The 22,383-nt window shown below is 38.2% G+C and overlaps 1 protein-coding gene across 3 annotated transcripts; it reads left to right on the plus strand.

The window, feature by feature from the left end:
- The first annotated feature begins 394 nt into the window (after positions 1–394).
- Positions 395–21,876, plus strand: LOC132604152 (5'-3' exoribonuclease 3-like). Of its 3 annotated transcripts, none has more exons than XM_060317511.1 (23): positions 395–775; positions 3,714–3,816; positions 4,245–4,321; positions 4,398–4,589; positions 4,731–4,850; positions 4,963–5,025; positions 12,209–12,358; positions 12,468–12,632; positions 14,091–14,168; positions 14,295–14,381; positions 14,972–15,355; positions 15,702–15,797; positions 16,967–17,062; positions 17,997–18,067; positions 18,428–18,556; positions 18,684–18,760; positions 18,904–18,944; positions 19,021–19,095; positions 19,176–19,333; positions 20,065–20,181; positions 20,285–20,360; positions 20,717–20,796; positions 20,883–21,876. In XM_060317511.1, exons 1-23 carry the CDS (start codon positions 572–574, stop codon positions 21,547–21,549), a joined length of 3,306 nt encoding a protein of 1,101 aa, XP_060173494.1. In that variant the 5' UTR covers positions 395–571; the 3' UTR covers positions 21,550–21,876. The 3 variants fall into 3 exon arrangements, with proteins under 3 accessions (XP_060173494.1, XP_060173495.1, XP_060173496.1); XM_060317512.1 differs by having other exon boundaries at positions 20,077–20,181; XM_060317513.1 differs by having other exon boundaries at positions 714–775; positions 3,714–3,782.
- Positions 21,877–22,383: the final 507 nt, after the last annotated feature.

The raw sequence follows: 22,383 nt of genomic DNA on the forward strand, positions 1-22,383 counted from the left end.
AAAATTCCAAAAAAAAGTGTTTTTTTTGGGCCACGTGGCCCATGTTTCAACAGACTGATCATAGAGCCCGTTTGGATTGGCTTATAAGTTTGCTTATAAGCTGTTTTCAGTTTTTTTGAGTGTTTGACTGACCAGCTTAAAGTCATTTTGTGCTTAAAATAAGCTCAAAAAAATAATTGGGCCCATTTGACTTAGCTTATCTAAAGCAGCTTATAAGCTGAAAACAGCTTATAAGCCAAACAAAATAAGTTAGATTACCCCAACTTATTTTTTTTAGCTTATAAGTTGTTTGGAGGCATAAGCTCATCCAAACTGGCTCATAATGTCGTATCTTTCTTAGGTTTTCATATTGTCATGCTTTTCACAAAGATATTTTTCATTCAGGTGACGTCTATCTATTTAAGGAAAGGGCATTATCGTCCTTTCACCTTTACTCCTTGCCCTAAACCTCAAAATCGAAACCCGCCAATGCCGCCATATTCCTTCTTTTCTCTCATAACATTAATACTCTTACAATACCAAAAATTCTTCATAAACACTCGTTAATTAGGGTTTAACGAACTTAATTACAATGGGAGTACCAGCATTTTATCGGTGGTTAGCAGAGAAATATTCAATGGTTATAGTTGATGTAATTGAAGAAGAAGAAGCGGTTATTGAAGGAATTAAAATTCCAGTTGATACGAGTAAACCTAATCCAAATAATATTGAATATGATAACTTGTATTTGGATATGAATGGTATCATTCATCCTTGTTTTCACCCTGAAGATCGAGTAAGCATGCACTTTAATCCTCTTACTTTCAATTTAGTGCATTTCAGCCCTTTATGTTTGGTTTTTGCTGTCTTATGTTTAATTTGCTGTGTTATGTTTGTGTTTTTAAGTAGTTTTCGTTCGAATTTGACTGTGTGTTTGTGTTTTAAGTACTTTTTTGCAGATTATATTTTTGGTAGAATGGTTATTGTACTCTTTATTGTTTCTTTAATGTTAATATACTGCAAGTCATGAATTTGTCTCTGCGCGATAGAAATTATAGCTACACTCGTAAACTTAGGCTGACAGAGGTAAAAGATGCCATAAAAAAAAATGAGGATGAAAAACTTGTGGTCAAGATAGTACCTCGTAGAGGTTTGGAAGCGTCTTGGAGAGGTTGGAGTAGAATGGCTCACCAAGCTAATCAATACTACACTAAGAAGTGGTAGGATTCCCGACGAATGGAGAAAGAGAAACCGATTCCAATTTATAAGAACAAAGGAGATATTTAAAGTTTATGCGAACTATCGTGTCATTAAACTCATGGGATATACAATGGTACTCTGGGAAAGAGTCATAGAGCGTAGCTTTATGAATAAAACGAGAGTGACAAAGAACCAGTTTGGATTTATGTTCGGTAGATCTACAAGGGAGGCGATATTCCTACTAAGAATATTAACAAAAACATCCCAATGTAATCCCACAAGTGGGGTCTGGGGAGGGTAAGATGTATGCAGACCTTACCTCTAACTCTATGGGGAAGAAAGGTTATTTCCGATAGACCCTTGGCTCAAAAGAAACGTAGTAAATGCAAGATTATAAGAGATATAAGATAGAAAAATATCAAGATACCAAACAAATGGAGCAACACATAGTAATACACGCATAAGGATAATGATCTACGTGATACCAAAATAACACTACTAAGAAAAAGTGAAGGAGAGATGGAAGGCAGTCCCCCACCTTTCTCACACAAAACGCGACAAAACTCAACTACCTACTAACCTTCTACCCTAATTCTCAACTTCCAAATCTTCCTATCTAAGTTATGTCCTGTCTAATCACCTCTCCCCAGTTCTTCTTCGGCCTACCTCTACCTCTCTTAACTCCTGCGACTGCCAATCTCTCACATCTCCTGACTGGCACATCCTCACACTTCCTCTTCACATGCCCGAATCATCTCAGTTTCGGTTTCCTTATCTTGTCCGCCACGGAGACCACTCCGACCTTGTCCCATATATCTTCATTCCTAATCATATCCCTCTTAGTATGACCATCCGCAGCTGAACTAACCACCACTTTGTAGAACTTACCTTTCAGCCTAGGTAACACTTTTTTATCGCAAAGCACCCCAGAGGCGAGACTCTATTTCATCCACTCTGCTCCAATACGGTGTGCGACATCATCGTCAATCTCCCTGTCCCCTTGTATTAATGGACCCAAGGTACTTGAAACTTTCTCTTTTAGGTATAGGTTGTGCCTCGATCTTCACTTCCACATCTGTCTCATGCATTACGTCACAAAACTTGCACTCCATGTACTCCATCTTAGTCCTGCTTAACCTGAAACCTTTCGATTCTAAGGTTCGTTCTCCAAACTTCTAGCTTATCATTAACTCCATTACGCGTCTCGTCAATCAAAACAATATCGTTTGCAAATAACATACACCAAGGCACCTCCTCCTGAAGATGTCGTGTCAATCCGTCCATCACTAGGGCAAATAGAAACGGGCTAAGGGATGATCCCTGGTGCAACCCCATTACGACCGGAAAGTATTCTGAATCACCTCCCACTGTCCTAACCCGAATCTTGGCACTCTGATGTTGGCCACAGGCACACCTCTAGACTCCAAGCATCTCCAAAGGACCTCCCGAGGAACTTTATCATATGCCTTCTCCTCACTGAACACCATGTGTAAGTCTCTCTTTTTGTCCCTAGACTGTTCCACCAATCTCTTGACAAGATGAATAGCTTCTGTAGCCGAGCGCCCCTGCATGAATCCAAACTGGTACTCGATATCGACACATCCCTCCTCATCTTGCCCACCCGCTCCCGTACTTTCATAGTGTGGTATCAACTTGATACCCCTATAGTTATTGCAACTCTGAATATCGCCCTTGTTCTTATACACAGGATCATTGTACTCCACCTCCAATCCTCTGGCATCTTAGCCGTCCTAAATATGACATTAAACAACCTAGTCAGCCACTCCATATGGTGTTGATTGACCTAGAGAAAGCATATGATAAGAGGACCACGCAAGGTCAATGACGCAAACACAACCTTGTGGACCTTTTACCTTTAAAGACCAGTATAATTTTGGATAAATAATGTTTGAAAAAGAAGATAAATGACATCGAAAATGAATTATGAATGCACGTCTTAGTTTTGTAACACACATTAGTGTCGCATGTGATAGTTTTCTTTTGGTGGAAGTTTGTCCTACTTTTACTTATTTTTAGTTGTATAAAGAAATAATAACTGCTTATTTGGTTAATGATTACTGTATTCCACTTCATTTCGTCACCCATAGTTAGGTTCATTGAGTGCCTGGTTATTAATTGCTTTTCGGCCTCCCCAGATGCCTTATTTGAGCTGCAGGAATCTTTCCCGGATCCTTCTCTCTTTTCTGCTATATTAAGAATGGGAAAGTTAAAATAAATACAACAACAACAACAACCCAGTGAAATCCCACAACGTGGGGTCTGGGGAGGGTAGAGTGTACGCAGACCTTACTCCTTCCAAGGTAGGACGGCTGTTTGTTGGAAAATTATATTCTTTTGTTATGTTACCTGTTTCAAAAAAAAAAAAATTGTACTCTTTTATTGTTGACCTATGTTTCTATTGGATACATGTTTGAAGTATTCTACATTCGTGGTATATATCCGTTAGATGTCTTAGTTATTTATGCTGTCTTCTCTATTCTCTATAACATAAGTTCCGATGCTTTCTAATGCAGCCTTCTCCAACCACATTCGATGAGGTGTTCCATTGCATGTTTGACTACATAGACAGGCTTTTCTCAATGGTGCGTCCTCGAAAGCTGCTATATATGGCTATTGGTGGGTGACTAGGTCAAATTGTCTTTCAATTATTGTATAAATTCTATATTTCAAAGAAAATGAGAGTATGGGTCTGGTCAGATACTGGTCAGATGTATTTGGGAAAGGGGTGATCTATTATTGCTTGGAAACTCAAAAAAACCTTTGGGTTCATTTTTTAAAATGGGAAAGGTTGGAATAATAAAGAGGGGACTAAAACTGCATTTTACTTCCCTCCCCAATACTTAATTACCAACTACTAAAATCCTTAGAAAATCAAATTATGTTTAATGTTGCCTTGACCCTCCTGTATTATTTTTAATATGGGCCCCAGATTTTCCTTTCTAATCTTTTGATTCCCCATTGAACAATTTCCTGTACAAAACAAATTATTTGTATTATAAGTTGATAGGTTTCTGAGCTAATTACTGACTGGATGTATTTGGTAGATGGTGTTGCACCAAGGGCTAAAATGAACCAGCAAAGATCTAGACGTTTTAGAGCAGCAAAAGATGCAGCAGATGCGGTACATGCCCTTTATATTTTTTAATGGTGTGTAAGACTTTCTGCTCAAGTTCTATCTCATGGAATTCATTTTTTAGGCAGCCGAGGAGGAAAAGTTGCGTGAGGAATTTGAGAGGGAGGGTAGGAAGCTTCCTCCTAAACAGGCTTCCCAAGTTTTTGATTCAAATGTAATCACTCCTGGAACCCAATTCATGGCTACATTGTCGGTCGCTCTTCAATACTATATTCATCTTAGAATAAACCATGATCCAGGATGGAAAAAAATTAAGGTACTCTTCCTGTAAAGTTCTTGCTGTTTCAATTTAAGATTATTTGGTTTTGTTTTGTAGTTTGGTGCAGTCGCTTTCTTTTCTGCACCTCTTTATGATAATAAAGAATTGTGTGCTTATTATTTAACTATTGTTTTGAAGGTTATACTTTCTGATGCAAATGTTCCTGGCGAAGGTGAGCATAAAATTATGTCCTATATCCGCCTCCAAAGGAATCTTTCTGGTTATGATCCAAATATGCGTCATTGCCTTTACGGTTTGGTACGTCTTATCCTTTGAATTACTTGCAAATCTTTGGATGGGAATCTTCTTCCTGATTTTCATGAATGTTGTATCGGATAACGTACAATTATATTCTTTGGTGCCACCACAGGATGCAGATTTAATTATGTTGGGTTTGGCTACGCATGAAGTTCACTTCTCCATACTCCGAGAGGTTAATGCTCAACTACTTTATCTGGAGCGATATTTCTCTTTACATATGCGAAATGTCCGCTCAAAATTTGCAAAATGAAAAAAAGTTGGACATTTATGTGAAAATACTCATTATTTTCACCAAGGGAGATTACTTTTGCCTCCTATTTTCCCTTTTGATAAAGTTTCAAGTCCTATTGAAAAGAATTTAGGGATTAATAATTCCTACCTAACAATTTCCTACGAAGTTGTAAATGCTATACCATTATATTTTCCTTTAGTTCTATTGTTGTTTAACTATTGGCTATTTGATACTATACAAGTATATTATTTAAAATACTTGTTTGTTAAGTAACACTACTAATATTTAAGCAATTAAGTAAAGAAAATGATGATACGATCAGTATAGTGATCCGAACACTAAGCAATCTTTTTTTTTTTGGTAAAGTAATAAAATTCATTAGTAAAACATCAAGAAGATGCAAGGTTACAGATGGGAAAAGCTGGCAGGCTTGGCAAAACCTGTAGAACAATCTAAAGATATCCTATCTCTACTGAACTAGAGAAAAGGAGCTGATAAAATCTAGAAAGTTACCCACATTGTTTACAGGGGCAAAAAAATGCCAACTAAAAAGACTAACTAAACACCTAGACTTTAGAGAGCAAATAGGAGTTGAGATTCCTTCAAAGCATCTGTTGTTTCTCTCCTTCCATAGGGTCCAAAAAATTACTGCTGGGATCATTCTCCAAATTCTTTTAATGGATTTGTCAACTCTCCAGAGTATCCAGCTAGCATATGCATCTTTGATGTTGATGCTAGCTTTGATGTTGAAGGGCATTACCCATTGTAGACCAAGCATAGAGTAGAAGAAAAACCAGAGGCTAGCTGCTGCAGGGCAGTGCAAAAATAGATGGTTGACACTTTCATTGGTCTGCTTGCACATGGTACACATGTTAACAACTATTACACCTCTCCTTCTAAGATTGTCTTGTGTTAGGCATGCTTCTTTCAGTGCATCTAAGTGAAGCAAGTAACTCTGAGAGGCTGTCTGGTTCTCCATACAAGCTTCCAAGGCCAAACCTCTAAAAGGCTATTTTGAGAGCACCAGTTGTTGTAACATTCCTTCACAGTGAAAATCTTTTCCTTAGAATTGCCCAGAGTATTCTGTCCTGAAAATCTGCCACCAAAGTACTTTGTCCCAAACTTTCTAATAGAGAAAGAAAATCATCAACTTCCCAATCCTGTAAGTTTCTCCTTAAAGTTGGTGTCCAACAGTTGTTAACTCTATATTGAGCTAATGTTGCTTCTTTGTTAGAAGCTATCAGAAATAGTGAGGGAAATAAATCTTTTACTAAAGTGTCCCCAAGCCATTTGTCCTGCCAAAATCTGATCTTGAGCCCATTTCCAGCCTTGAATGAGACAGCCTGGAAGAATTCCTCTTGGAGACTACTGATGTGTTTCCATACTCCAACACCATGTGGTTCATTGCTTTTCTTTGCAGTCCAGTGGTCTTGAATACCATATTTAGCTTTGATGATTTCCTTCCAGTACCCTGCCTCATTTTGACCATATCTCCAAAGCCACTTCATGAGTAGGCTGTTGTTATGAAACTTAAGATTTCTAATCCCCAGCCCCCCTTGGCCTTTGGGTTGAATAACTGATTGCCATTTGACCAAAGAGAATTTATGAGTAACACTGTTACCTTCCCATAGGAATTTCCTTCTAAGCCTGTCAATTTGCTTTAGAACTGAGGTTGGCATAGGGAAGAGTGACATAAAGTAAGTGGGAATGCTGTCTAGGACACTTTTGATGAGGGTGAGCCTGCCACCCAATGAGAGATATTGCATCTTCCAAGTGGCTAGTCTTTTCTCCATTCTTTCAATGACCCCACTCCATATCCCAGATGATTTGAATTTAGCACCCAAAGGAAGTCCCAAATAGGTGGTGGGAAAGGAGCCAGTTTTGCAGCTAAGAATATCAGCAAGAGCTTCTAGGTTGGTCACTTCATTCACTGGATATATAGTGCTCTTACGCATGTTGATATGAAGTCCAGAGATGGCCTCAAAGATCATGAGGGTAGTGTTGAGATTAGAGACCTGCTGACAATCAGCTCCACAAAATATAAGGGTGTCATCTGCATAGAGTAGATGAGAGACTGAGACTGAGGTGGAAGGATTTCTGCCCACTTGGAACCTTTGAATCCACTGAAGTTCTTTGGCCTTTGCTAACAGCTGAGATAATCCTTCCATCGCAATGATAAAGAGGAAAGGGGACAATGGATCCCCCTGCCTGAGTCCCTTTTGAGAAGAGAAAAACCCAACTGGACTTCTGTTCACCAGAATTGAAAACTTCACTGTCGAAATACAGAAATAAATCCACCTTATCCACCTTTCCCCGAAACCCATTTGCTTCAAAATGTTGACTAAATAAGCCCAGTTAAGCTGATCAAAAGCTTTCTCAATATCTAATTTGCATAGGATCCCAGTCTCACCACTTTTAATTTTCCAGTCTAGCACTTCATTGGCAATCATAGATGCATCAGTGATCTGTCTATTCTTCAGAAAAGCACTCTGCTGTCCAGAAACTAAGGAATCCACCACTTTTTCGAGCCTCTTAGCTAAAATTTTAGCCAGCAATTTGTAGACGCTGCCTATAAGACTTATAGGCCTATAATCTCTAAGCTCTGCGGCCCCTTTCTTCTTTGGGATAAGAGCAATGAAAGAGGCATTGCATGATCTCACCATTTGGCAGTTCTGATGAAAGAAATTAAAAGCTGCTAGCAGGTCTGCTTTGATGAAGTTCCATGATTTTTGAAAGAAAGCCATAGTGAAACCATCAGGGCCTGGAGCTTTGTCAGGGGCACAAGTCATGAGAGCTTCTAAAATCTCCATTTCGGTGAAAGGAAGTTCAAGGTCCTCTTTATCCACTGTGTTGAGACTTGACAGACCTTCAAAGACAGCTGAGGGTCTCCAAGATTCAGTTTCTTTGTAAATTTGTTGATAGTACTCCAGAATACCATCCTTGATCCTTCCTTTGTCTTCAATTACTTCATCCCCTATTTTGAGTCTGTCAATGGTATTGCCCTTTCTATGAGAGTTGGCCATTCTTTGGAAAAACTTTGTATTCTTATCCCCCTCTTTCAACCATAAACATCTTGATTTTTGTCTCCATGAGATCTCTTCAGCGGTTGCTATTTGCTGAATTTCAAGTTTGAGATTCAATGTCTGACCTTTCTCTTCTGTAGAGAGAGCTCTGAGCTCAGCTAACTGGTCCAGCTTCCAAAGTTCTTTGAGTGCCTTGTTCCTTTGAGTCTCGATTGTTCCATAGACCTCCCTATTCCATTTAGTAATGTCTTTCTTGAGATTCCTTAGTTTCTGCATTAGCACAAAGTTTGGGGTGCCTAATACAGTGTAAGTAATCCACCATCCTTCTATCATGTCCATGAAACCCTCAGCTTGAAGCCACATGTTTTCAAATTTGAAATAAGAAGGTGTGGTCTCCCAATCTCCACTTTCCAGGATAATTGGTTTATGATCAGAAAAAACTCTAGGCAAGGGGTACTGTTTGATAGTATTGAACATCTCGCTCCATTCTGTTGAGATAAGGAACCTGTCAATTCTAGAGGCTTGGAGAGACTCCTCCCCTCTTGACCAGGTAAATTGTGCTCCCTGAAGTGGAGGGTCAATCAAATCCAGGTCTAGAATAGTGTTGGAGAAGCCCAGCATCGCCCTTGATCTTCTAACGCAGTTCAATCTTTCCCCCACAAATCTGCACACATTGAAATCCCCTCCTATGACCCATAGGTCAGACCACAATCCCCTGATAGATGCTAACTCGAGCCAAAGATCCTCCCTTTCAGGATTGGTATGAGGGCCATAAACACTAGTAAAAACCCATTTGAAATCCTCAGCAAGACTTTCGAATCTACATGATAAAGAAAAGGCTCCTGCTTCAAAATCAACACATTTCCAAGCTCTTTTGTCCCACATTATTAATATCCCACCTTTGGTACCAATTGTTTTGACTTCTGCCCAAGAGATCCATCTGTTTCCCCAAATTTGCCTGATTAGAGATGGATTCCATGTCTCTATTTTGGTTTCCTGCAGGCAAATAATATCAACTCCCCACTTGTGAATAAGAGATTTCAAAGTGCTTCTCTTGTCTTTATTGTTGAGACCCTGCACATTCCAGCTGAGTGTTTTAACTCTCATCTGGAATGAGCCTTGTAAGACCTGCCCCTCTCTTTCTTCCCACTCCCGTCCTGGAGACCCCAATCCAATCTTTTAAGTTCAGTAACTGCTTTGCTTTTTCCTTTCTTTAATTCTCCTGTTTTATTTTTTTGCTCAAGAATCTGCACTTTCCTTTTTTCCTCCATTCTCAGAATAATTCCCAGAAGTTCGTGTTCAAACCCAACAACATTTACCCCCAACACTTTGCAAGCCTTCATCATTGTCAACTTCGTCCATTTTGAGGTTTCCACCACATCAGGGATATCAACAGTTTGAATTTGTGGATCATGCCAAGGCAAAGGAAGAAAACTGTTGTAGGACTGAGATGAGATACCAGAGTCAGATTCATTTGAAACTGACAGTGCTGAGAATATCGGTTTGGGTATATGTGGGTCCATCGAGTGCCCTGCGTGAACCGCTTCATCATCTGCTTCAGGCTCGGACAGTGTCCCCTCCATGAGTTCTAAATCCCTGAGACTAGAAGCTTGAATTTCTAGTTCAAAAGGATCAAAAGAGAATGAAGCATTCAAGGAAGATGAAGCTCTGAAGCAGCATGAGTCCAGCTTTGGTACAGATGATCTCCACACTTGCTTCTTTTTGTGTTGCTTGAAGTGTTTGCTTGTAAGTGGGCCTTTAGTGTAGTAACCGTTGTTCAAAGCTAATGAAGTTCTCCCTTTGTAGTGTTTCTTACTACCCTGACTATTAGAAGAGAATAAGGCCGGCCCATTTGTGTTTAAATCCTTCGAATTCCTTCTTTTCTCCACAGGTTCTTCCACACGTGTGTCATGTGAATCATTAATGGTATTAGCACGTGGAGCTGAGAGAGAATTTGATCCCATCTTATTACCAACCTCGGGCAAACCAGTTGAAGGACCAGCATGTAAAGAAAAAGACCGGATTTCCTTAATTATTGGCAATTCGAAGATCCTATCATCAAATTCAAAATTCAAACTTGCCGGAAACTTCATAGCTGATTTTTTGACGCAGATGCGAGCCCAGATCAGGTGGGTTCTGTTCTTCGTATCTTCATCAACACCGACATAACCCCCGCAACGAGCCCCTATATGTTCAAAAGTATCCATTGACCAAGCATTTAGAGGGATTCCAAAAAGTTTCAACCATATGTTTTCCGAGCAGTTACCAGATTGCAATGAGAAAATGTCATGCGACCACCAAGATAAAGAAAGATGTCTTCCGTTCCAGAACCAATTCCCTGCCTTTACCCTTATTGCCTCTTGCCTGGAAGGAAGCTCAAAGAGGAACTGATTGTGGTCTAAAGGCATGACTTTGATGCCAGCAGTAACTCTCCATCTACTAATGAACCATTTCTGAATAGTTTCGGGATTGGGACTGTGATGAAATGGATCATTGAAGGTGCCAACCAAGCTTCTGTGCAAAGGATGTTTTCCATTCAATTCTCCTTTGTTGGTTCCTTGACTTATATCTGGCCATCTGTCAATGCTAGCAGCTGCACGATAAGATTTTGTCAATGGGGGAGGAGGAAGCAGTGGCTCTGCTTCGCTGAATTCTTTCAGAAATTGAAGGATTTTCTTCGCAATATCTGACCATCCACTGTTGAGGCTGATCTCAGGGATTATCACTGCTGCTTTAGATGAACCATGCCAAACCTCTATGCGAACAAATCTACCATAAACATTGAAATTTTGGTAAACTCTGAAAAGATTGTGTTGTTGTTTTCTACCCCACCTTCTATATAGTCGACCAGTGCCTTTTGATGCTTGAATAAGCGCTTCGCACACCCATCTCAGGTTCTGAATATCCATATTGATCTTGCTTGTATATCTCTTGCCCCTTTCTATTAATGAAAACTAGTTATAATATTTATCCCCTGTATTCCTGAGTTCAAAGGATTTATCCCCACTGATGAAAAAAAGGTGTGAGCCCTGCATGTTTCTAATGAAAGTCACTGAAACTGAAGGAGTTTTATGTTGATTGATGTGGTCGCCGTCACTGTCAGATGTCACCGGTGATTCTGCCGGCAGCAACTTAGGTTGCCGGAGTTTTTTTTTTTTTTTTTTTCTCCGGCACTGACAGGTCGCCGGAAAATTTATCCGGCACTGTCAGAGGTCGCTGATGTCGACAGAGGGTAGATCTGAAAAGATTTGGAGGAGAGAGAAAGCAAAAGAACTAGAAAAAGCTGTAGATGGAGGCTATGGAGGAGAGAGAGAGCTGGAGTCATGCTGGAGTGAGGGCTGTGATGGTGGTCTGAGGAGAGAGAATCAGATCTGGATCTATTTTGCTTACCTGGGAATCTGTGTCTGGGAGCATTTTTTTAGAAAGAGAAAGTTTCACCCGAACACTAAGCAATCTTAGTGACCGTTCTGGAGTATATTCATGTATTCCTCGTGTAGTTTTTGATCCTTTATTTTTCGAATGTAGTTAAAACTTATATTTGTTTGCTTTTTTTTTTTTGGAAAATTTTGAAGTGATAATCTTTTTTCTTTTTTTTAATTTTTTTTTGATTCCACAGGTTATTATTTCTTTGTTTCAGCCAATATCATTTTTCCTTTTAGATAATTTGGTGCAAATGTTGTATGCTCTTTAATCTATTGTCATAGTTGGACATTGTTGTTTAGTATTTTATCTACTTTGTAATTTTTTCACTATAAATAAAAACAATTGGATTTCATTATGAAACTAGATAAAATCCTCCTAATCCCAATCATTTAATTCATGTCAGGAAACCAGTAATTTGGGTAATACTCTTTATTTGGAGTCAGCTTGAGCAAGGATAAAGATTAGAATTTAATTTAGTGCAAAGGCATTTCAGACTAGTAATGAAATAGTCAAGAAAAGTAGGACATACTAGTCCAAAAGTGTGTTGAACAATAGGACTGATTTGGTACTTTCCCCTTAAATATTTTGTAGTGATGGTGCTTAATTGCATTATTTTGAATATACTTCTATGTTTGATTTGCCTCTTGATTTTTGTTGAATACTATGTCTACCTTTAGGTCGTATTTACTCCAGGCCAGCAGGACAAATGTTTCCTTTGTGGTCAAATGGGTCATTTAGCTGCAAATTGCGAAGGAAAGGCAAAGCGAAAAGCAGGGGAGTTTGATGAGAAAGGAGATGCTGAGGTTGTGGCAAAGAAACCATTCCAGGTAACATTTGATATTTTTTTTTCCAGTCTACCAAAAACATTATGTCTTGATTGCTTGTGGTTTTCCCAATGTATTCAAAGTTTTGCTTTCTCAATTTGGTGCATTGCAGTTCCTCAACATCTGGACTCTGCGGGAGTATCTGGAATATGATCTGAGAATTCCCAATCCTCCCTTTTTGATTGATTTGGAGCGTATTGTTGATGACTTCATATTTATGTGCTTCTTCGTTGGCAATGATTTTCTACCACATATGCCTACACTTGAGATTCGCGAGGTATGTTTTCAATGAGAATTGGTTTTATGTATTTGTTATGACTGGGCTTTTCTCCTAACTGAACTTCTCTACTAGTTTGTATTAAAAAATGTTATATTCGACATGCTTTGATGGTTTTCATGATATTTATGGATTAATATTTCTTTGACCTCAAGAAGTTTGTATCTTAAGCAACAGCCTGCTTTTGTAGCTAATAATGAATTTTAAACGTGAAAAACTAAATTTGGGGGAAAGATAAGTAGTGATCAATTATGAGGGAAAAAGTGTGAACATTTGTGGGGAAAAAATAAGAGAGATTCTGCAAAATGCATAGCTGTCCCTGAAGAATATACTGCCGTAGTGCTCATATATGTAATGCCCTTGCAGTTTTTCCCATCTGTTCTAGCCTTGGTGGACAGAGTTACTCGGTGCCTGTTGTTGGTGGGAGGTGGCAGGTATCCTGTGGATTTAGTCGAGGTGTGCACAAGTTGGCGCGGACACCACGGTTATCTAAACAAAAAATGTACCCCTTGAAGGTGAAAAGATGAAAACAGTAGGAAGTTTGCTTTCCAGTGAGATTAAAATTTATTTTATTGACAGAGGAAGTTGTGTTAACTTTTTTGGTTTGATGGAAAGCTAGCAGAAAACTGCTTGTGTTAAATGGTATTGCATGCATATAGAGTTGGAAAGTAATGGTGCTTTTGCACTCTGTCTAGTGAAGGTGTGTCTGATTGAGAGACATAAAAATGGAGTGGTATTATATGGAGCTTCCAATTTTGCTAATAGCAAAGTTACGTTAGCCAGATGGTAAGGTATTGCGAGTGCAATCTTAGGTTATGACAGGCGACCTGTCAATTATGTTTTTCCTTCTTGCAAGTATGAAATTTGAGTTTCATTGGATAACGGCTTTTGGAGATTTGCCTCTGAAGAAGGATGTGCATAGTCATAGCAAGCAAAATACAATTTTGAGGAAGTAAGTTGGTGTTTCCAGAGCAATCTCCAAGTTGCTGGGTGTTTAGCTTATGAAAAAAATTTCAAGACACTATCTTGAAGTTGGACACTGGAAGAAACAACAGATATGGGATGGATTGGTTGATGGCCACGCTGAAGGTTCATAGAGGTGTTTGATAGTTGGTTTTCGAATCTGGGATAAGCAACTGAACATGATACTGTTTATACTAATTAGGATTATGTGTGGGATTTGAGATTTCAGAGAAATGCAATGGTTGGGTGATGGAAAGATTCAATATGCTGTTAAGAATTTTCAGAGAAATGCAGTGATTTCATAGAGTTGTTTAGTCTTCTTGAAGATTGATCTCTGGATAGTGTGCTTTTGTATATATTATTATGTTTATTATGAATGGATAAGCTTTTTCCGCTGTAAGAAACCCCAAATTTGTTATCCAAGTCTGTTTAACAAATTTGTTGTAGGATAATCATCACAATAATCATCATCTTCTTTATCCTTTTCCTTATCAGGGTGCAATAAACTTGTTGATGTCTGTTTATAAGAAGGAGTTTAAGTCGTTGGGAGGGTATCTGACTGATGCAAGCCAGGTAGGTGGCTACTCCTTTGACTGTGACCCTTAAATCTGTGTATTTGCCTGTTATAACCTTTTTACCTTGTTATTCTTGAAATTTGTAGTTAACCTTTTGGCTTGCCTCTTTTTACTTCTTTTTCAGCCAAACCTTGGCAGGGTAGAATCTTTTATTCAGGCGGTAGGATTATATGAAGATAAGATATTCCAAAAGAGAGCTCACTTACATCAGGTATGTTCTTGTCTGACCATTTACTGCTTTTTCACCTTCCTTTTAAAAAAATAAAAATAAAAAGGAAATTTTAGCTTTACTGATTGCTCTCTTTGGTTTTAAGTGACTTGTTTTTCTGATAATAAAGTTGACTAGTATCTTAAACATAGAAGGTTTTTATGAATGCTCTGTCCAGTACTTGTCCATCACAGATGAAGAAGAAAACAGGAACAAAAAAGAAGGCACTTACTATTCTCGTTTTGGGTAAAAATCCAAGAACCAGTTTTAGCGGTAGTAATTAACTTTCAGTTGTATATCACTAAAATAGAGATGATAAAACTGTTTACTTTTACTTACATTACTTGATTTTATTGCTATAAGTACATTGCATCGATGTTCTAACATTTCACTGCAGTTAACCATTCTATTTTAATTCAAATTATTTTTGAACTGGCAATTGTATTATTTATTCATTCTTCTTTTTGGATAAAGATCATTATTCATTCTTATTGTGAAAAAGTGCCTTTCTTGTATCTAGGCAGTACCATCTAGTGCTTGATCTCCTGCATGTAAAATTAATTTTCACTCTACTATCTTTGTGGTGTATTCAGAAACAATCTGAAAGAATCAAGCGTGAAAAGGCGCAAGCAAAAAGAGGAGACGACTCTGCACCTCGAGCTGAACCTGAATCTCTTGTTCCAGTTGCTGGATTCCATGGTTCTCGTCTTGCTTCAGGTCCTTCACCTTCCCCCTATCAACAGGGTGGCGCTTCAAATTCTTGTAGACCTGCTCAGCTTGGGCACACCACGTCTAGTCTTTCCATCCTTGACATTAAGAATGAACCGTCTGACACTTCTGATGATAAAAAGACTGCTCGTGCCAGAAAAAACAAAAGGAAAAGGGCTGTTGTCCGTGCCAAAAAATTTTCACGATTGAGTTCCGAGGCCACGATAGGAGCTGCCATTGTTGAAGCTGAGAATGACCTTGAAATTGACGTATGTTTTCTTGCTTTAATAGAGGCATTTTTTATGTATTCTGACTCCGGCCATCTTTTAGAGATAAGTTGTATCTTATGAAATCCAATTGTCTAGGTTTGCTTATAGGAGTTGATAGTTTTCTTTTCGCTTTGTTATTGACATACAACAAAAACTGAAAAGCTACTTGTTTAGCTTTGAATATCATTTATGGCTAAGTTGTATCTCATGAAGTTAAAGTGTCTAGGTTTTCTTATAGGAGTTGATAGTTTCTTTTCACTTTGTTACTGAGATGCAACATGTATTGCTTATTAATAACTTAAAAAAATTTGAATATCTTTTAATTTTTTTTCCCTATGCCATTCAGGTTTCTGAAAACAAGGAAGAATTGAAAACAAAGCTAAACAAGTTGCTGCGGGAGAAGAATGATATTTTCAATTCAGAAAATCCTGAAGAAGACAAGGTGCGAAAATAAACATCTCCTGTCTCTCCTTGGAAGTTGTGGGTGTGATTGTCTTGGGAAATAATGTGGCATTTAAAATTATCATTGATCAATCTGATTGGTGAATTTGGATATCAGAGTCAAACTAGTGGTCTACTTGAGGATTAACTTCAGGTCGCTAGTATTGGTAGGGATGAAAATAATCTGAGTATTTGGTGGAAAGAAGTTGTGCTGAATTGCATAGTAAGATTGTTGGCTTTTGTTAAATGATACATTTTGTTCGACTTAGCTGTTAAGAGAGTCAAAGCAGTAGGAGACTTAAGTACAAAATTTTAATCAATTTTTATTATTAATCTAGAATTGATAACTAATGGAATTTTTCTTTCTTGTGTATTATATCATGTTCTTTTTAAGTAATCTATAATGTTTATTTTTAATCCAATTTAATCACTGTTAGTACTCGAGTAAAAATTATCATACCGTGGACCCTTGCACTAGTTTATTCAAGTTTGGGGCTGGGATTATATAGGAGCATGTTCAATTATAGGTATGAGTTAAGGCTTGTAGTCCAGGTTTGCCCAGTGAAACCTATCAGTTGATTGTCTCTTTTATCCGTCAAACAAGAAAAAAAAAGTGAAGACCAATCAGGGGGAGCTTCTCTTGAAGACTGCTAGTTGACTGGTTCTGAACCACAGTATAGATTTTGAAAAAGACAAAATACCGGATAATGGATCCCCCTAGAGGCCCCCTTGCCCATCCAAACGCCAATGGAAAAAGGGTTAAAAATGCTGTATTAGTAGTTTTAGATGGTATGTGCGTGCCAAATCTGCTTGAGTAATCTAGCCATTAGTATTTCCTGAAAGCAAGATGAATAGCACTTTTGGCTTATCGAATTTAGATGAGTTATTACCTTGAAATTCTCTGAGAAGGTGATGAATTTCTAGAGTGCTTGGAACTATATGTGTCTACCTTGGCAATATCTGAGATCGTGTTTGCTGATTGTCCACTTTCTTCTGTGTTTTAAAATGTAGTAGCACCACTTCTAAACAGCCTGAGGGTGGATGTTGCTGTTTTGCTTTGAGATCTTTGGCAGCTTGCTTAACTTTTTAACAAATCGTCACATCAATTTATGCTCCCTCTGGTAGTAGCTACTATTTACATGTTCATTCTGCAAAATTTTGTCTTTCTAGGTCAAACTGGGACAGCCAGGATGGAAAGAGAGGTATTATGATGAAAAATTTTCTGCAAAAACACCTGAGGAAATGGAAGCAGTACGAAGAGACGTTGTAAGTTATCTCATCTTCGGTACTTTCTTACTGGTTAATGTTTAATTTGAGGTGGTTGAAAATTTATAATTTAACATCTATTCATTATCTATTCTTGGTGATGCACCAAAATATAGTTGCCCAAGGCAAGTACATAACTTTTTTTTTTTTTGCTATCTTTACCCTCTTCTATATTTGAGAATGTTGTTTCCAAACCTTATTTATTTGGGGATATTTTCCGGTTGTGTTTTAGTAATGTTTCATTCTTAGAAGTTTCTTTCTAGAACAATTGTATTTGGATGACTGCTTTTTCAAAATTGTGTTTAGAAAGTAGTTTTTAGATGTTTGCTAAAGCAAGAAACCAAAATAATAACTTTTTCTGATAAAGCAATCAGACTCCTCCCCATATTATTAAATCTGTCTCCGTTACGTAAGTGTTTGAATATGCATTGGATTTAATCAACTATTTATCCTAATACTAGATTTTACATTTTGAGAAAATGCATAAGCTGAGAGAAGTTACAGAAAATTTTTGAATGCAAAAAAGAAAAAAAGGAAAGTGAAATGGTGTAAAAAATAAATAAGAATATATTAGAAGAGGGGGGGTTCAAAGTGATGCATTTAAAAGTGTGGTCTATTGAGGAAGTGCGATTGGTTTATTTTTAGTCTGATTCATTTGGTCCAAAGACAAAATTTCAGAATATTTTCAAAATCATTTTTTATGTTACCATTCTAAAAAAAAGATTTTGAAAATCATTTTACAGAAATTTCTCCAAAATGCATTACCGAAAAACTGTCGGAATGCACCTCCATAGCGTAAGAGATCTGAAATGACTACAAACTTCAGCTGTTTAGGCCACAAATGCAAATACTGATCATTTGAGGGTGGTTTGGGCTTTTTATGAATCTTATTGAAATTTTGAACCTTACAACTAATTTGGTCTTTCGTGTGTAGGTATTAAAATATACAGAAGGGCTATGCTGGGTTATGCATTATTATTATGAAGGGGTTTGTTCCTGGCAGTGGTAAATTCTCCCTTCTGATAAGGAGGTTTTTGTGCTTATATTTCTTTCTCGCCCTCTTTAATGTGTGGATATGTTTCCCTTAGCATACACTATGTCTTGCATGTGTATAATGTACATGGGACCAAGAATCCCACAGGATTGATGCATCTCACTGTCGAGTTTTGTCTGCATTTGCATGATCACACACATCTATCACATTTTTTTTTTAAAATTACATAGTGGGTAGGGGAATTTTATCTTTCAATGTATGTGCTATTTTTGTGCTGCATTTTTCTATGGAACAGTCTTCTTATTATGCTTTCTAATTTTAGACACTGCTTAGCTTGGCTGGCTTTCATTGCATAAGTTGCTCCTCTGCAGGTTTTATCCCTATCATTATGCACCATTTGCTTCTGATCTTAAGGATCTTGGGCAGATGAATATCACATTTGAACTTGGTTCTCCTTTCAAACCATTCAATCAGCTGCTGGGGGTTTTCCCTGCTGCCAGGTTTAATTCTCTTCTTTTACAGTCTTTAAACTTGTTACTTGTCTCTCCTATCATAAATTTAAAACAAAAAATAGAATCCACTTGTCACGCTTGGGATGTTGACTCTTTTTTTTTTTTTTTTGGGCAGTGCTCATGCTCTACCCGAGCAGTATAGGAAATTGATGACAGACCCAAATTCGCTCATTAGTGATTTTTATCCTACCGGTATGATCTCTTTTTGTTTTGATAATTGACGTGTTGTCAGTAAATTATACTCATGGCACAAGAAAACACATATCTTCTCTGCTGGTGTGATTGTCCTGCTTATCGTGCTTCTCAATTCAAGTTATATCATGCTTTGTGTGCAGATTTTGAGGTGGACATGAATGGCAAGCGCTTTTCTTGGCAGGTACTTATTAAGCATTTTTAGTTTTCTTTAAGAGCTGGATTTTCTTATTTTGTGTTGACATCTTTCTGTATTGAAGGGTATTGCCAAATTGCCTTTCATTGAAGAAGTGAGACTCCTAACAGAGGTTGCAAAAGTTGAACATTCTTTGACGGTATGATGGCTTTTATTTCTGAATCAGTAAGTTCTCTCTTAACAGGATTTTGATTTGCTAATTTAGTTATTTTCATACAGGAAGAAGAATCACGAAGAAACAGTGTGATGTATGATATGCTTTTTGTGTCATTATCCAATCCTTTGTCTCCATGCATTTTCTCTCTTGATGATCGCTGTAAGCAGCTTACAGACAAAGAACGTGTCGAAGTCAAGGAGCGGTTGGACCCAATAACTAGGTTTGTTTGCACATGTAGTTATCTCTGCTAATGAATAGCTTATTATTTTGGATTTCCCTCTTGTTTGTGTATTTGTTTGTTTTTCATTGCAACTTGTTTATTTGAAGGTTCATTTACTCAAAATGAGAAAATTGATTAAATTGGGGAGCATATCTCATAATTAGCTGGCTGTTAATTGGTGTTTTTGGTTGTTTGTGTGGATAAAACTGTCTTCTAGTTTTTGTTCAGCTCCAATGACGCTAATGTCAGTTCATCCTGCATCCTGGTTCCCCGTTGTTGGGATACTGAAGCTCAAGTGTTCCTTGCTATTGTGTATTAAAGTCAGTGAAACAAGAATGTTGGTTCTGTTGCTTAGTGTCTGTTTGTGGTTGCTGGAGGAAAATACATAAATTGCAACAGTTGTATCTTGAGCTTCTCAGAGCTCCATACTGGAACACTTGTATTGTTTATACTTTTTAAAAATTATTCCTGGTTTTGTCTTTGTGATCTGACTCTTTACTCATGACTCAGCCTGGAGCCCCTTACTAATTCCCTTACTAATTCCTTTTTAGTCCTTCTCTGCTCTTTCTCTAAGTTGGGTCATGTTTCTTCATCAGGTATGAAATTAGTTGGTTGGTCTGAATCCTCTGCTCCATCACGTTGTTCTGTATCTTCTTTATTGTCTATGTGATTAAATCCTGCTCTAACCGCAATATTTGAAGTCCTAGTTGGATTTTTCTGATTCTCCTTAGGTCTACATGCAGTGGTGGGATGAATGGCTACCTATCCCTTTGCAGCGGAGATCCTTGCCCTCCAATTTTTAGATCACCTATTGAAGGGATGGAAAATATTACCCAAAATCAAGTCATGTAAGAACCAAACATTTAGCAGCGGCATCTTTGTCGGTTGCTGTCACTGACCAATGTAGATTTTTATGTTTGCTGATCAGCCTTTCCTGTTCTTGCATTTCAGATGTGCAATTTACAGACTTCCAGATACTCATAAACATATAGCTCGGCCAATGGAAGGGGTTATTTTCCCGAAAAAGGTACTTAATCCAACAGATCATGTACCATGAATCTATTTGTTTCTGGTGTCTTAATTTTTGGTGAAAGCAACAGATCCACGTTTCCACATCGAAACAGTGTCTTTTGCACATTGATGAGGGGTTGTCTAATTATAACCTATTTGGTTGTAGCCTTTGCATGACCTATACAGAATGAAAAACTAGCTGTGGTTATGCGCAGCCAGCTTGGACAAGATTAAACCATTATCATAGTCGTGTTTTATTCATGTGTCATTACCTTATACAAGTTTGTGCGCCTTTTTAAACTTTTCAGTAGCTTCATTTTTGCATTCATTTATCTCTCCCTCTCTCACCAATGCTATACTGTTTGAACACAGATGGTCACATTAGGTGATATGAAACCTGATCCTGTACTGTGGCATGAAGAATCTAGGAAGAAACCTTGGGAAAATGGACGGTATGCACCATGTTAATTGATGCAATGTAATTAGTATGTCATTCTTAGCTATTTAGGTTATACATAACTTGTGTGCACCGTTGCAGGAACACCCACCATCACCACCACCACAACCACCACCACCACCACCATGGTGCAATTTCTGGTCGTCAGCTTGGAGAAGCTTCACGTAGACTGGTGGTTAATAGTTTGCAGATGAAAGAAGATAGGGGTGGACGTGGTGATTACAGGCGTGCACATAATGTTCAGGGACATGGTGATTATATGCACGCCCAACCAGCGTCCTATCCTGCTGCACATGGTCCTCCCGTTCCTTCCTTTCAAACCCAGAGATACCAAATTCATGAAAATGTACGGCCTAGTTTTGGCCATTCTGCTCGAGATGCTGGACGTCACCCCAGTAGTCGTGGTGGGCGACCTGTCAACCACAGTAGAGATTATCGCGGTCATGGACATCATACAGATGGAATGCAGCAAAATGGTGGACACAGTTATTCCTTGTATGCCGGTCATCCTCAGCACGTGGGCCAAATACCAGTTCCACCAACTACTAATTTCCACCAGCAGAGTGGATATAACACTTCTACGAGCTATGAACCTTACGGGGCTGGAAGCTATAACCAACAAGGTGGTGGAAGGGCCTCTCAAAACCAAAATGTTAGAGGATATCATCATCCACAGCCTTCAGGAAATCAGTTCTCAGCTTTTGGAAGGGGAGGAAGTAGAAGGCCACCTTCAGGGCATCGTCGATAGAGAGCCGTTTTAGCCTGGACAATTTAAGGCTTAGCTTAGTTGCTTGTTGGATATGATGAATCCTACAAACGACTTCTGTACTATTGGAGTCAAGAAGCAGAACAAATAGCTGTTCCTGTCAATGATAATTATCTGCAGGTCACTTTCTGGTGCTTGTCATAAAGGTAGTGTGATTGTAGTTCTTTAGCTCTGTATCTTTTCCCTATTCTTTATTCTAACACAATGTTAGTGAGTGTCATTTGTTAGAGCTAGCACATTATATTATTTGAAAGGTCAAAGTTGGATGTATAAAGATGAAATTTCTCATCAAGCAGACTAGTTAATCTTTGTTCCGAGTGCTTTATCTGATTTATTGCATCAATCGTGTAAGGAAAACATCTTGCCCGGTCCCTACCTCCCTCTTACTCTCACTCACTGTCACCACCACAAGACTGCAAGTGTTCTGCCTTAGTGAAGTACTGCTTGTTTAGAAGTTCTAATTGAACAAATTATTCGAGTAAGGCTGTTAGTATTCACTTGTCAGAGCCAACTTTGTTACTCATTTGTCTAGTAAAAACTTAAAAGGTAATGTACCTTCCAGATTCACTAATAGAGTACTACTTTATAAAGACTAATAAGTGACATGAAAAGTTAATTTTTCAACCATTACGTTTACTTTTCTGGCGCTACAACTAAATTAATTCACAAGTCAAGTTAAACATCTTAAAACGGTTAATTAAAATGAAGTAGAGGGAGTATTATTAACCAGATTGGAAAAGTCATTTGGTAAGAGGCCCAAAGAGAGGTGTAACGTCCATACATGCTACTGCTCATGCCCTCTCAAGATAATGTGAT

The sequence above is a fragment of the Lycium barbarum genome, chromosome 7 (genome assembly GCF_019175385.1).
Source record: "Lycium barbarum isolate Lr01 chromosome 7, ASM1917538v2, whole genome shotgun sequence".
Taxonomy (NCBI): domain Eukaryota; kingdom Viridiplantae; phylum Streptophyta; class Magnoliopsida; order Solanales; family Solanaceae; genus Lycium; species Lycium barbarum.

What these genes read in the sequence shown, in the direction of transcription:
- LOC132604152 (XM_060317511.1), top strand. Translation starts at nt 572, where the DNA reads ATGGGAGTACCAGCATTTTATCGGTGGTTAGCAGAGAAATATTCAATG. An exon ending in GTTTTCACCCTGAAGATCGA is followed by an intron (nt 776 to 3,713) that starts GTAAGCATGCAC and finishes TTTCTAATGCAG; the next exon opens with CCTTCTCCAACCACATTCGA. An exon ending in AAGTTGAACATTCTTTGACG is followed by an intron (nt 19,096 to 19,175) that starts GTATGATGGCTT and finishes ATTTTCATACAG; the next exon opens with GAAGAAGAATCACGAAGAAA.